This window comes from Nymphaea colorata, chromosome 8 (assembly GCF_008831285.2).
Source record: "Nymphaea colorata isolate Beijing-Zhang1983 chromosome 8, ASM883128v2, whole genome shotgun sequence".
NCBI classification, from domain to species: Eukaryota; Viridiplantae; Streptophyta; class Magnoliopsida; order Nymphaeales; family Nymphaeaceae; genus Nymphaea; species Nymphaea colorata.
This window is the reverse complement of record NC_045145.1, coordinates 18,917,378-18,932,017: the sequence shown is the minus strand read 5'-3', so window position 1 is coordinate 18,932,017 and position 14,640 is coordinate 18,917,378. Positions and strand designations below refer to the sequence as shown.

At 40.8% G+C, this 14,640-nt stretch overlaps 1 protein-coding gene across 1 annotated transcript; it reads left to right on the top strand.

The window, feature by feature from the left end:
* Positions 1–8,455: 8,455 nt before the first annotated feature.
* Positions 8,456–14,207, top strand: LOC116258334 (uncharacterized). Its single transcript, XM_031635433.2, has 4 exons — positions 8,456–8,607; positions 8,687–8,764; positions 8,842–8,961; positions 14,013–14,207. Exons 1-4 carry the CDS (start codon positions 8,605–8,607, stop codon positions 14,079–14,081), a joined length of 270 nt encoding a protein of 89 aa, XP_031491293.1. The 5' UTR covers positions 8,456–8,604; the 3' UTR covers positions 14,082–14,207.
* The last annotated feature ends 433 nt before the right edge of the window (positions 14,208–14,640 follow it).

Below are 14,640 nucleotides of genomic sequence, written 5' to 3'. Positions count from 1 at the left end.
CAGGATTCTTCTCTGTCTGTATCTTCTCTAACTGAATCAATTTCTGCTCAAGCACATCACGAATCCAATGATATCTAACATCAATGTGCTTGGTCCTTGAGTGGAACGCTGAATTCTTCGCCAAATGTATAGCGCTTTGACTATCACAATGCAACACATAGGTCTTCTGACTAAGGCCTATGTCATGAAGAAAACTCTTCATCCACAACAACTCTTTACAAGCTTCAGTTGCTGCAATATATTCTGCCTCTGTAGTGGAAAGAGCAACACACTTTTGCAACCTGGACTGCCATGATACAGCTCCCCCTGCAAAAGTAAAAACATAACCAGAAAGAGACTTCCTAGAGTTCAAGTCACCTGCCATGTCTGCATCAACAAATCCTTGTATCTCTGGATTAGATTCACCAAAACATAAACAGTAAGTACAAGTACTTTTCAGATACCTTAGGATCCACTTCACTGCTGCCCAATGCTCCTTGCCTGGATTTGACAAGAACCTGCTAACTACACCAACTGCATAAGCCAAGTCTGGGCGTGTGCAAACCATAGCATACATGAGACTCCCTACTGCGGAGGCATATGGAACATTCTCCATTCTTTCTTTCTCATCTACTGAAAAAGGACATTGTTCATTTCTCAATTTAAAATGTGCTGCTAAAGGTGTACTTACAGTTTTGGCATCTTTTATGTTGAACTTGTTAAGCACCTTCTCAATGTATTTCTCTTGTGATAACCACAACCTCTTGGTCTTCCTATCACGAGCAATCCTCATGCCTAACAATTGTTGTGATGGCCCCAAGTCTTTCATATCAAAGAACTTGCCCATATCGATCTTCAATTGGCTAATCAATTGACAATCCTGTCCAACAATAAGCATGTCATCTACATATAACAATAAGATAATGAAGCTACCTGATGAGAACTCTCTGATGTAGACACAATGATCTACAGCTGACCTGCGATACTTTTGATTTATCATAAATGCATCAAATTTCTTGTACCACTGTCTAGGTGCTTGTTTAAGTCCATACAAGCTTTTCTTCAACTTACAAACCATGTGTTTCTTCCTGGCAACCACAAAACCTTCTGGTTGTGTCATGTAGATTTCTTCCTCTAGATCTCCATGAAGAAAAGCAGTTTTTACATCTAACTGCTCCAACTCCAAGTCTAGACAAGCCACCAAACCAAGTATTACCCTGATAGATGACATTTTAACAACAGGAGAAAAAATTTCATCAAAATCAATACCTCTTTCCTGCTTGAAACCTTTCACCACTAACCGAGCTTTGTATCTCAACTTGCCTTGACCTTCATTTTTAAGCTTGTAGACCCACTTGTTCTGCAACACTTTCTTACCTTTTGGTAGCTCTACCAAATCAAAAGTGTGATTCTTGTATAAAGAATTCATCTCATCCTTCATAGCTTTAATCCATTCATCTTTATGCACATCATCTAGCACCTCTGCATAGCATTCTGGCTCTCCACTATCTGTAAACATAATATATTCATCAGTAGAATATCTAGTAGATGGTATACGTGTTCTTTTACCTCTACCCAATTGCTCCTCAATTGGCTCTGAATGCGAAGGAAGCTCCCCCTCCAACTCATGCTCATAATCAGTTTGAGTCTCTATAGGGCTGCCATCTGTATACTGCTCATCTGTCTCTCTTTCTTCTTCCTCTACATCTTCATCAGTCTCACCATGCTCAGATGAAAGTTCTTCAGGTTCTGCATAGGTTGGCTCATGAACACCACTAGCATTCACACCTGACTTCGTGTCTCCCATGACATCTTCAATAGTCTGATCCTCTCTGAAGACAACATCACGACTCCTGTAGATTTTGTCATTCTTTGGATCCCATAACCTGTAACCAAATTCATCATCTGCATAACCAAGAAATATCAGAGGAATAGCTTTATCATCTAGTTTGGTCCTATGTTCTTTAGGTACATGCATAAAAGCTTTGCAACCAAAAACTCTGAGGTGATCATACTTAACTTCTTCATCTGACCAAACTCTCTGTGGAATGTCTCCATCTAGAGGCACTGAAGGAGACCTGTTTATTAAATAAACTGCAGTACGCATTGCCTCTGCCCAAAAATATTTTGGCAACTTAGAGCTAGATAACAAACTTCTAACTCTCTCGATTATTGTTCTATTCATCCTTTCTGCAACTCCATTATGCTGTGGAGTATAAGGAACTGTCTTTTCATGTCTAATACCATGCTTTAAACAATAATCTCGTAAAGAAGATGCTATGTACTCACCACCATTATCTGTACGCAGTCTCTTCATCTTCTTACCAGTCTCGCGCTCAACCGCTGCATGAAAAGTCATGAAGATGCTACTTACTTCACTTTTGCTTTTCATTGTAAAGGCCCACACCTTCCTAGATGCATCATCAATAAATGTAACAAAATAGGATGCTCCACCTTTAGATGTCACATTTATAGGTCCACATACATCTGAATAAACTAAATCTAAAACATGTTTAGTTTTTGAAGAGCGCTTTTTCTGAAAGGAAACTCGATGCAACTTACCAACCAAACAATGATCACATGGAGATATCTGTGCACCATCTGCCTTTGGTAACAAATTCTTCTTGGTAAGCAAGTCGATTCCTCTTTGACTCATGTGACCTAACCTCTTATGCCACAAATCTGACGAAGTACCACCAGTAACTGCATTGACATCTACACTACTGATTCGAGACTTCATCCCATACAAAGAGCCAAATCTGTCACCTCTAGCCAACACTAGTGCCCCCTTGGTAAGTTTCCAACCTGTCTGACTAAACGAAGTACAATATCCATCTTCACTTAGTCTTCCTGCAGAAATCAAATTCATTCTCAAGTCTGGAACATGTCTCACATCTCTCAAAGTCAACTTGCATCCTGTGCTCGTCTGAATGCAAACATCTCCTATCCCAACAATCTTCGAAGTGTCACTGTTGCCCATGTGAACTACTCCAAAATCACCTGCTCTGTAGGATAAGAATAACTCTCTACATGGTGTGGCATGATATGATGCCCCTGTATCTAAAATCCATGTAGAATCACCATTCTGAACTGTAAGACAATCATTTTCTTCAGATAAAAATAACACTACCTCATCATCTGAAGCAACTGCAGTGTACTCTTTTGGCTTCACATTCTCTTGAATCTTCTTTTTCTGCTCTTTTTCTTCTTTCCATTTTCTGCAATCAATCTTCTTGTGCCCTGGAATACCACAGTGAAAGCATTTACCTGTCATCTTTGGTCTTGATTTGGACCTGGATTTTGATCTGTCTTGCCATTTGTTACGGTTCTTCTGTCTGTCCCTGTCTCCCATCACTAGCACTTGCGAGCTACCAGTACCAAGAGACTTTCTCCTTGTTTCTTCATTTAGAATGCTGCTGGTTACATGCTTCATCGTAAGCACACCATCTGGAGCGGAGTTGCTCAAAGAAACAACTAAAGTCTCCCAACTGTCGGGAAGAGAACTGAGCAACAAGAGTGCCTGTAACTCATCATCTAATATCATTTTCATGGCTGACAACTGATTGATTATGCTTTGTACTTCATTCAAATGCTCTGACACTGGTTTTCCCTCTCTAAGTTTCAGATTTACCAATTGCCTAATCAAGAAAGCCTTGTTCCCAGCTGTTTTCCTCTCGTAAAGATCATGCAACTTCTGCCATAACGACTTAGCGCTCGTCTCTGCGGATACCAAATGAAAAACACAGTCATCTAACCATTGTCTGATGGTGCCAATGGTTTTCCTGTCCAATAACTTCCATTTTTCATCTGTCATATTCGCTGGCTTTTGGTTCTCAATTGGTGCATACAGGTCTTTACAATACAGCAAATCTTCCATTTTCGCTTTCCATATAGTCCAATTGTTTCCATTTAAAGAGACCATTCTAGTAGGGGTCGACTCCATCCTTTAATAAGAATGCTCACAACCACGCTGGCGCTAACCTGGCGCTAACTTGGTGCTAACCTGGTGCTAACCTGGCTCTGATACCACTTTGTTATAGTCGTGTCCCCCAACAAGAATGCTTGAACAACAATAAAATAGGGCAAACCACCACAAAACTGCTGAAAAACGGAATTACAGGGCAGCGTGCATAAGATCGAGATTCCAACACCAATGTTGCAGCAATATATATCAAAATATATGCTAGAGATGCAAGAAAAAGGAGACACCAATTTACGTGGAAAAACCCCCAATAATGGGGTAAAAAACCACGGGCAAGAGAGACTTTCTATATATCAAGAAAAGGAGCCAAATACACGAGCAACAATATCCCTACTGTTTTAAGAAAAACAGTGAACTCAAGAGAGCAATATATATCTCTTATACGAATGAAAGAAAGAGCTCCAAAGATTCAAGAAAGAAATCACCCAATGAAGACTCCCTTCATTTTCTCTTTCTTCTTTGTCTTTCCTCTTTCTTCTTGGCGTGCCAATCGACCCACGCACCTTGCTGCGATTTCTCCTTCTTCTCCTCCTTGCCTTTCTCTTCTTCCTCTCCTCTTGATGTGAGCAGCCACAAGAGGAAACCCTCTTCTTTTTCCCCAAATGAAAAACGAGAGAGAGAGATGTGTGAGGCGTCGCGAGAGGGAGGGGCACCATCGGGTGCCTTCTCCTTCACCCGCCCGTCACTTAAGTGACGGGCCGGGTCGGGTCCTCTTTTGAGGCTGGACCCGACCCAACAGTTCTGGTAATTTGATTGTGATTCAGAAAACTTAGGTGATGTTCCTCGCCTCTCCGTTCGGTGACTTCTCCGTGTCTACTTCACTCATCAAACGATTGAATTTTCGTTTTATTTGGCTTGCAATGTTCGTGTGTGCGCGCGGGCACAGGCATCCACACATGCGGCTTGGACTTTGGAGTTAGCTAATCATGCTAAGGCTCCGTTTGGATGATAAAGGGCAAAAATTTCTGGTATAATGAATCAGGTTTTGCCTACAAACCAGGTTTTTCCTAAACCAGGTTTGCCTAAAACCGGTTTTTAATTTCGTTTACATGTGAAAATCGAATGTTGTAGAAAAAAGGAAGTCTTTTTCGGAAAAAATGTTAAATAACTTTTGGCCACTCACCGGGTGGAAGATGTGATGTAGCTAAGGTTGTTGATGTTGTCATTTCCAATCGATGGCCGGCAGGAAAATGACCGGCTCTTAGAGCCAGACGATGCAGTCTTACAGTTTTCGATTTTTTTTAAATTGCACTCTCTCTGTTTCCATGTTTTCACAAGCGAAGCTAGTTTTACAGGGCAGCGTGGTTTCGTAAGACTGAAACCACGTGCTTTCTTTATGTAGTGAGAATCTTTCCTTCCTTCAGCGTAAATGCATAGCTTTTCCTTTCCATGCTAAGATACTTCCCGCGAAATGTCTTTGGATTTAAGACGTAATGATGGCCTTGGTCTTAAATTCATTGTTTTTCAAATTCAGTGTGTTAGAACATAAGGTAACGCTTTGTTAAATCAGATCTTAGGATCTAGAATCTAGAGTAATCAAATGTCTACATAACGTGTCTTTGATGCATCAGACAAAATGAATTCGATAGTATACCTGCAGTAGCGCGAATCATGAAGACATGCATAACTTACAGCTTTGTTAATCGCGAGTGAATTAAGTTGGATTGCATTGATTGGAACCCGTTGCCCTTACTGACCTCCTAGTAAGGTGAGCACGAAGATTAATGCCACCGCCCAAGTCAAGCTGAAACCCCTTCTCCCTTGTCCCTTGTCCCTTCTCCTTTTCCCTAGTGTCCGTTGAATTGGCACCAGGTGGTGAAATTTCTGCGAGCAACTTGCATGTAAGATCCACTTCTTTTCCTGATACAGGAGCATAGCCCATAGTCATCTGCCAGCACCGGTGGTAGGTGAATTTTTGGTCTCTCTCTCTCTCTCTCTCTCTCCTGATGGTACTATCTCTCCGGTGCCAAGGGAAGACTGATCCCTTTTGGCCAGCCGCCTGGAGCTCTCACCAACTACCAGTGACAGGACACGATGCCAGGATTTTTTTATGCCCAATCCTAACAGCATAAAATTCCAACATTGAAATTCTGAGTCCCCAATGTTTTCTTTGATCGTTCTTCCCATTCTCTGTTGTGTTTTTGAGCAGACGACCAATCAGTGATGTAATAGAAGGAGATCTGCTATGGAACGGATGTGGTAACTTGCAGTATTTGCCATTATGTGATCATATTACATGGGAAAGTAGCTTTCAAATAGATATACATCAATGACTATGCTTTCCAGTCTTTCTTTCTCTGTGTTCTCCCTTTCTTGGGTCATCTGAACTTGACTCAGTCAGCTTTCAGATTGTTAGCAAATGGTCTTATTTTTCAGAATAATGCACCACAGTCAAACATCTTAGTTATTTCCCCCTAAAAGCTTATTTTTACTACACCCGTATTAATGCTTAACAAAAAGGTGTTATTTTCTTTGGCTTTCCTGAAAATTCGGCAAACATTTGCTGCTATTAGTCCTTTGTTCTCCAAACGAAATTATTTCGTCATTGTTTTGTCTATATCTCAAAAGTAAATACTGCATTACTTTGTCCATGTTCCTCATCTCTTACTCTGAGCAAATAAAATCTAGAAAATCTTCATTCACTAAGAGGAGAACCCTTGCTTCTCTTCTTCATGAGTTGCTTTTGCTCCACAAAGTTATAGGAGCAGGATTCTGGAAGACCACAACAACAGAAGCAACTAAGTGCAATGGCCTCAGGATGTCAGAAATGAAAATTAGATTGGAAAGCTCGGTCTGCCATCACTCACCGACTGGAGCTAGCTCGCTTCTGCCAAGAAGCTAATCTACAAAAACTTCCCACCAAATGTGATGTGAGCCATTAACCTCACAGACTTCATGTTTGTTATTTTCCGATGCAAATCTGCTGGGAGAGACCTCCCCATCTTCATATTTGATTTAAACAGGCCAGTTTGTAAATGAGTAGAAGGTCAGTGCTTGGTGTAGTTGGTGATATATATTTTATCTCCATTAGGTCAAACGCAAGAAAAAGGAAAATCTAAGTACTTGATCCATACCAACTAAACATAGCCATTATACCATGGTGATGACCTTTTGGTATTATTGTTTTAAGAAAATGCATCTGTAGAAAAGTTACTGGAGCCATCAAAAACTGTCTTACATATTCCACGAAAATGTCCTTGGAATGGTATTCTTAGTCCGCAAGCAGAGTTTCAACATTGTGAAGTGAAAATTTGGAAAAGAAGGGGGATATCTTTTCTGGCTACCCATTGGCCAAAGGAAAAAAGGGTTCATGTGACTACATGCAAATTTCTCTTTATCGTTTCTGGTTGATGGCTGGCCGGACGATGACCGGACCGACATTACTCAGTTCATAGGTCCCCGTTCCAGCCATCATCAACCAACTTGGCCGGAAGTTTTCCAACATCGCCGAAGGTGGTAGGAGTTTGAAGAGGAAGAAAATGAGAGTGATGGGAGCAGCTTGTTGGGTAAAAAAGAAGGGGCTTCCATGAACCAAGTTTCCATCTTGAAATTCACAGCAGTTTCGCTATTATTTTCGCATCCGCCCAGATATGGGACAGCTGAATGCATTGGAAGGTAGGTAAGAATCAGATTCCAGACAGTAAAAGGTGGCAAATTGATACCAAATCCAACTCCCTCTGTCCAATGCTTCATCACCACCAAAATCAGCCTCCAAAGTCTTCATAGGCTTTTAACTGTTGTGTTGTCACTATCGACATTGCCAATTGTCTATCAACTCTTAAAATAAATCTAAGTTTAAAAATATTTAGAAATAACCTTTTGCATGAGCATTTAGTGGATCTCAGTAAAAAATAGAGTGAAGGTGACATTTTTGGCGTTTTGGTTAATGGCCACTGACTTAATTGCTCATTATTAAGCCAGGCTCTTTGCTGTGAACTCTTTAGAGCTTGAGATGTCAGCCCAAATAAGGCGGAGGCTGAGGTTGTACAGTCTTTCCTTTTGTTTTAGTTGATTTCTTTTGTGTATGTTTGGATCTTGGTGTAAGTTTGAGTGTTCATCTGTGTAGGAGTACCCTCCCAAGGTCCTTTGTAATTGTTCATATTGGGGTTTCTAGCTTTGGTTGGTCGGCTTGGGAACTTTGTAAGTGGCTTCAGCCAACCTTTGTAAGTGAAGTGAAAAGCTTACTTGCTTCCCTCGTAATGTACTATCTTGTTAAAATGAATATATTGCGAGTTTTCTTTCGACACTCTTGTGTATTTTGTGTCTTTGTTTTTGAGAAAGCGTTCAAGTGATCTGCGCCCACTTAAACGAAGGTGAAGGCTTGCGGCTTACTAACGAGAGTTTGCCGCGCCGCACGGGTCGAAGGAGTCGGCCCGTGACACTCAGGCCTCCTGTGTAAATTTTTTTCAACGAAGAGGTTAACAAAATAGTGCAAATGTTGAGCGTACTTTTGTGAATATCCTAAGATCTTGAGCACCTTTGTGGAAGCTACGGCCAAGGCATTATTCACGTAAGGGAAACGGCAGGGGCTGACTTTTTGCTGTCTCAGGTCGTTTCCAAAGGGATTTGCGATCGGAAGGCCGTGCAGATTTGGGGCTTCCTCTCTCACTCTCTGATCTGCTGGTCTTTGGAGGTTATTAGACATGGTGCGAATCTCTCTCTCTCTCTCTTTCCTTCTCTCTCTCTTTTTGCTATCTGATATAGGTTGACGGGGATATCTTGCAGGTTTGCTTGGCATGTCTGCTGCCACTTTTCTTGGTGCCTATTGTCAATATCTTACCCCTCCTGTTCGATTTCCTAATGGTAACCTTTCTTTCTCTCTCTCTCTCTCTCTCTCTTTCCGATTCTATGCTGTCTAAACGGATTCGTGTTTCCGACAGGCGAGGGTGTATAAACTATTCGGTTGGGAGTACAGGAAGCCGGAGAGGGCGCCACCTGCTTGTCCCTATCGGCCTTCTTCTCAAGCCACGGGTGGTATTACAAACGCCCACCCAGCACAGGTATTCATGGATGTCTTCTTTTTCATGCCATGGGACATAATTTTTCGTGTTCATCTGATTTTTGTTCATTCGATCTTAAAAATCAATAACCCTCGCTGTGGTTTTGGCTATGCACGAAATTGCCTGTATTTCATGAGTTGACGTATGTTGGTTTTGTCGCCGTTTGGTGTTTGCATTTGAATTAGACTTGCTGTTGCAGCCGAGCAAAAAGAAAGGGTTTTCCTTTCGTGGATTTTTAGTTGAACATTGAATTAACCCACATATGAGATGTGTGTTGATTCCTGATAGATTTCTTGAACTTTTGTTAACGGGTCAGTGGTCATTTCCCTTGAATTTCAACAGTTCAAGACGGTAAGGATGTGAAACATTAAAGTGGCTGAAAATGGTATCTTTAGGAATCTGAAATTCTACTTATTCTATTTGTTTGCTGTCAAAACACAAGTATTCTGTTGAGTTTTCATATTTATCCTTTTTGAAGAAAAACAACGGAATTTACTTTTTTTTTCTGAAGGTTGACTTTGCTTTTCTAATAGTCGACGAGGGCCATTCATGCAAGATCTTCCCTTCTACTTACGTTTGGGTTTACTGTAGTAGTTAAAGGTATAGCTAGGCACTGGGCGGTAATCTAGACGCCTAGTTCGAGGCACCTAGTCGGCCAAATAAATATTATTCTTAAAATTTTTTGTTGCTTGTTCTATCTTCTAATATATTGACTGCGGTGCAGTTTTTCCAACACCCCCACTTTGCCTCCCCTCACGCCCCTTCTCTTATTTCTCCATTTTTTTCTTTTGAGCAGAACTGCTTAAGCGCAAGTTACGTCCTTTTATGGGTTCTTCTGCCTAGACCCGCGACCGCTTTTAACTGCATAAGATGCAACATGAATATGAACTGCCCTTTCTTACCGTGAAATTCATGTGAACAACTTCCCCTTTTGTTGTTTCTTGTTTTGTCTCTCTGCTCATTTTTTCTTCTTATTCATTATATATATATATATATATATATATTTGATCTCTTCGATGTAGTACCATCTAGTTCAAGCGGTTGACCAATTGACAATATAGGTGCTAACTGCTATCCTGTGCAGTAGGTGCTGACTGCTATCCTGTGTAGTTACTGTTTATTGCACATAGTACTGTTACAGAATAATTCTTAGCTTGGAACTTGGAAGACTTCCATGTTGCATGATTATAAATGGATTTAAGAATTTCACAATTCATGGTATTTTGGCCTACGCCAGTTTTTGACAAACCGTGATTGAGTCATTCTTGTATAACCATCAAATTAGGATAGCTTAACTTAAGAACTCTGCATGTATTTTGATCTAGTTTGGAGAGTTAATGCAACTTTAAGGATTTGTTAGTTCACAGAAAGTCTTCCTAGGCAACCCACAAGGTCAGGAAGCACTAAGGGCTACTTCAGAATATTTATTTGCTGATAGATATTGCAGATTCATAACCTGGAGGATTTGGTGGATGTAAAAGGTTTGTGTGCAGGGGTTTGAAGGTCACTAACAAACTAGAACATCATTTGGAAGTTGTGAAGAAAACTAGTGGCAGAAAAAACATTTAGGGCCCATTTGATGCACAAGAAAAATCCTGTGTATCGGTTGAAAATCGTACGAAAGGATGAAATTCCACCCGTTCACCCTTCTTAGCAACAAACACAGTGAAATTTCACCCGAAATTTACTTTGTCATCGGGTGAAATTTCGCCCGTGAAAAAGTCGGTCCTCACAGGACCGACTTTTTGGTGGAGACATTTTTTAGAGCCATTAGGGCTCTCAATGTCTCCCCTCTTCTCTCTCGCTACACCCTCACAGTCGACGGAAGGGCTCCTCTCTCGCTGCACTCCACAGGCCTCCAGGTCCACCGCTCCTCAGTCATTGCCTTCGCAGAGATACCACTCCTTGATGACTTTGGTCACTCCGACAACCTCCCTGGCCTTGCCGCCCGTGATAGAAGAAGCATAAGTCGCCTTCCCTCATCTCCTTCATGAACCCTTGGGCCTGCGTGTTTCTTACGCCGTCCCATCGAGAAACGCCACCGTTGGTCGCTTGATCCGCCCAAGACCAGTCGCCGGCCTCCGTCTTCACCAGCCAGTACCGGCGAGACCCACCTCCTTCCTCCCCCATCCCTCGCTCTTTTCTCACGGACTCCCTCACCGACTCAAGCTCCCCTTTGCGCCTTGGCGGCATGGGGATCTTGTCCATCACTCGTGTTTAAATCTTTAGATAAAGGCAGAAAGCCCGTTTGATCTCTCCGTTAGATGTTAAATTGTTAATAGACATAAATGACGCTTTCAGATTTTCTAGACACCGCAACAAGCTAAATTTTACCGTAGTTAAGAAAAGAAACCCGACATTTCACACTAATTCGCAGGAGTTCCCTTTCAGCCTAGCTGAGATTCACAAGAGATCAAATCATTAACAGTATGCCAACAAGTGGCCACCATTGCCGAACCATGCCACATCGTCGCTGCCCCTCTCAAGTGGACGCCAGCACTTTTTAATTTCTACACACGAAAATCTTCCTTTAAACCACCACCATAATTCAGCACATATAGACATCCTTGGTTGGAATTCTTGGAACCTCAAACCAAGTGGAAATGTGCCACCAAATAGATTTGGCAAAGTAGCATAAAAAAAGCAAGCGACTTGGTTCCTCTGCCGCAGTGGCATATGGCACATCTACAAGCTAAGGCAATACCAGACCGCCGTTGAGCCCTAGCTTCCATTTGCAGCCTGCAAAAGCTGGCAATATAGGTGAACCAACAAGCTCTAGGGATCGAGTTGGAGGTCTAAATTGGGGAGGAGAAGGAAAAAAGACAACTACTACTAACAGTTCTGAAAAAGTCTCTCAATTTTTCTATTCTGTGCATCAAACAGGGTTAATTTTACCTTGCAAAAAACTGCCTTGTGCATCAAACATAGTTAAATTCACCAGGTTAGATTCTTCCTGTGCATCAAACAGGAACTCAGATTGGAAGAGGGAGAAATTTCATCCTGTAAATTTTTTCAGAAAAATTTACTATGGTAAATTTATCACGTTAAATTCTTCCCTGCTATCAAACTTGCCCTTAAAGAATGCGCTTTCCTCTGGCATAGTAGGAGAAATACAAATATTGTGGAAACAGTAAATGGTAATGCAGTTATCCCGTCTAAGAAATTGTTGCTTTGTTTTGAAACTAGTATCAGGGATGCAAGTATGTGCATTTGGTAAAATGTTTGTTAAACTAACTGATGATGGTCCTTTGGGAGATGGCAGCTTCCTCGTTAGCTAATTCATTTGGAAATGGAAGTGAGGCCCTCTTACCTTTGCATTTCCATTGGGAGATGGACTTAGCATTTTAACCTTAAAGACTTGGTAGCTACAAAAACTAGGATTTGATAGCTTCTGCTTTATCAAATGTTTAAGTTCCTGTGAACTGACAGCTGCTATTTTATTTCCCCCCCTCGGCAGCACTGTCCTGTTGCATCTGCTTGGGACTCATTTTTTAAAAAAATTAGTGATCTCTTATACTCCTTGTGTGTTGTGTTTGCATTTTATTCCCCTGGCTGTTCTTTCCTACCTTTTCACATAGCAAATACTCTTTCTTTGTTTCCTTTCTTTGGGCATGCTTTAGCTACTGCTTCCTGCACTTATGGTATTTTAATTTAAACATTTATAGTAACAATTGGTTGGATAAATTGTAAATTTATGAATAAAATATAAACTATTGTTTCTTTTTTTTTTTTCCAATGCCCTGCAGCCCTGCTTACCTTGGATCCTTCACCTTGTGTTTGTTCCTCTTTTTTTCCACCAAATATGGCAATCTCAAAAGATCCATTCTTCATTTCTTTATCCAAGTTACGTGTTAGTGACTTGAAATTCCTCAAAAGACTAGGGTTATGATGCTTTACACTATTGCTTGTATTTGTGCAAGTGCTTCATTTACAACAGAATTTGTAACATTTTAATGGAAATCTCCGCTTTGCTAGTTAAAGGGAAACAAAAAAAAATTATTAGAAAAGAAAATCTCAAGAAGTCAACGATTGGTGATTAATCTTGTGCTGATACCTGTAAACAAAATTAGTTTTACCGATCTTTCTCCATTACTTCTCTGCTCTAAAAAGTCTGGCTTATGGTAGAAGCAGAAGACCCACTGAGGATGTTCCAAATATGTAAGATGAATATCTGCTAGTGCCCTCCTTGTGTCCTGAAGAGATATCATCATTGAATATTTGCAAGTTATGACTTTCACATAACACAGCTTGGTCTTGCCCTTGTTATTTTGAAGCTGTCTTCATTGGTTATATTTACTTGGTCTGCAACCACATGTTTTTTGCATTCATACTCTAACTCTCTGCAACTTGTGGATTTTATAAAATTTGTTTATGCAGTTAGGCACCGTTTGTTGACTCTTGAGAAAAAAATGAGAAAATTATTAAAATATTCTATACTTAAGACTTTTGATCCATGACTAAAATGGGCCATGAAATTCATGTTATGGATTTTAGATACTGAAGCATCTAAGAAGATGATGAGCATTTGCTATATGCGTCACAACTAGTGGAAGTTGTCCCGTCATTAACAACACCATTGATCAGGCAACGGGAACTTCTTATGGTTGGGCGAGTCTACTTGTTTCAAGTGTCCAAAGCTTGTCAGCTGGAATGGTGCATAAGATCCAAGTTGCATATGATATGAAACTATGAATTAATGTTCTCAAGAACCTTTATGGGGCTTGAGTTCAGGAATTGCTAAACGCCATATTGCCTGTCCATGTCTGTGTTTGATTCTCCTTCTGCATAGGACTATCCCAGGAATAACTTTCTAGTGTCTATATGATAGGATCATGTACATGAGTGAGCACCAACGAGCACATGCACACGCACGTGAAAATACACCTTTCTTTGTAGTCATGACTAAATTATGATCCATGATTCTCTAGACTTGCTCTATTGCTCCATGATTTGTTAGTATGAGCCCCTGGGAGACTGCATTTCCAATGTCTCTGTGCTCGCTTGTTCCTTTTCCTTTAAATGTTGACTTATTTTAATCCTTTCTGCAACAGTTAGGAACCTCTGAAAAGCCAGTGAACGTTTCTGATGCTGCAGCAGTAAATCGTGACAAGTCTGACTAATGAAGACTTTGGGTAGCTAGTTTTATTCAGGTGCTATAGTTGGAATAAAGTAATGATAGTCGTTCTTACTAAACTGACTGTAAAATATTTTGAAGAGAAAATGGTATCCTGTACTCTTTTGCATCATGAGCACTTGGTGGCACTCCCGTGCAGTATTTTTGAGTTCTTAGAAGCTGATCTCAACCCTGGTTCAACTTTGTTGCGTCTGACTTCCATAATGGTAAGTAGATCAGCCAGTCATGAACTGTCAAACAGATTCCTCCATATAAATGTGCAGGACAGAGCATTATGATTTATGACATGGTTGTCATTCAAAAGTGACTAGTCAATAATAAGCATCCATCACAACATTCTTGGAAAGAAATGCATAGAAACATGCCGTAGAACAACATTCATTAGACTTTGAAGCAGAAACAGGTGGCTAACCTCTTTTCCCCATTAGCTAGCTACTGGAAAAAGCCTCAGCGTAGTGATCAGCAAAGGAATCTTGTACAAAAGCAGTTGTTTGGAGCCATGTACATTTGACTTCTCGCGTGAGCTTAGGTGATTGTGTGGGAAA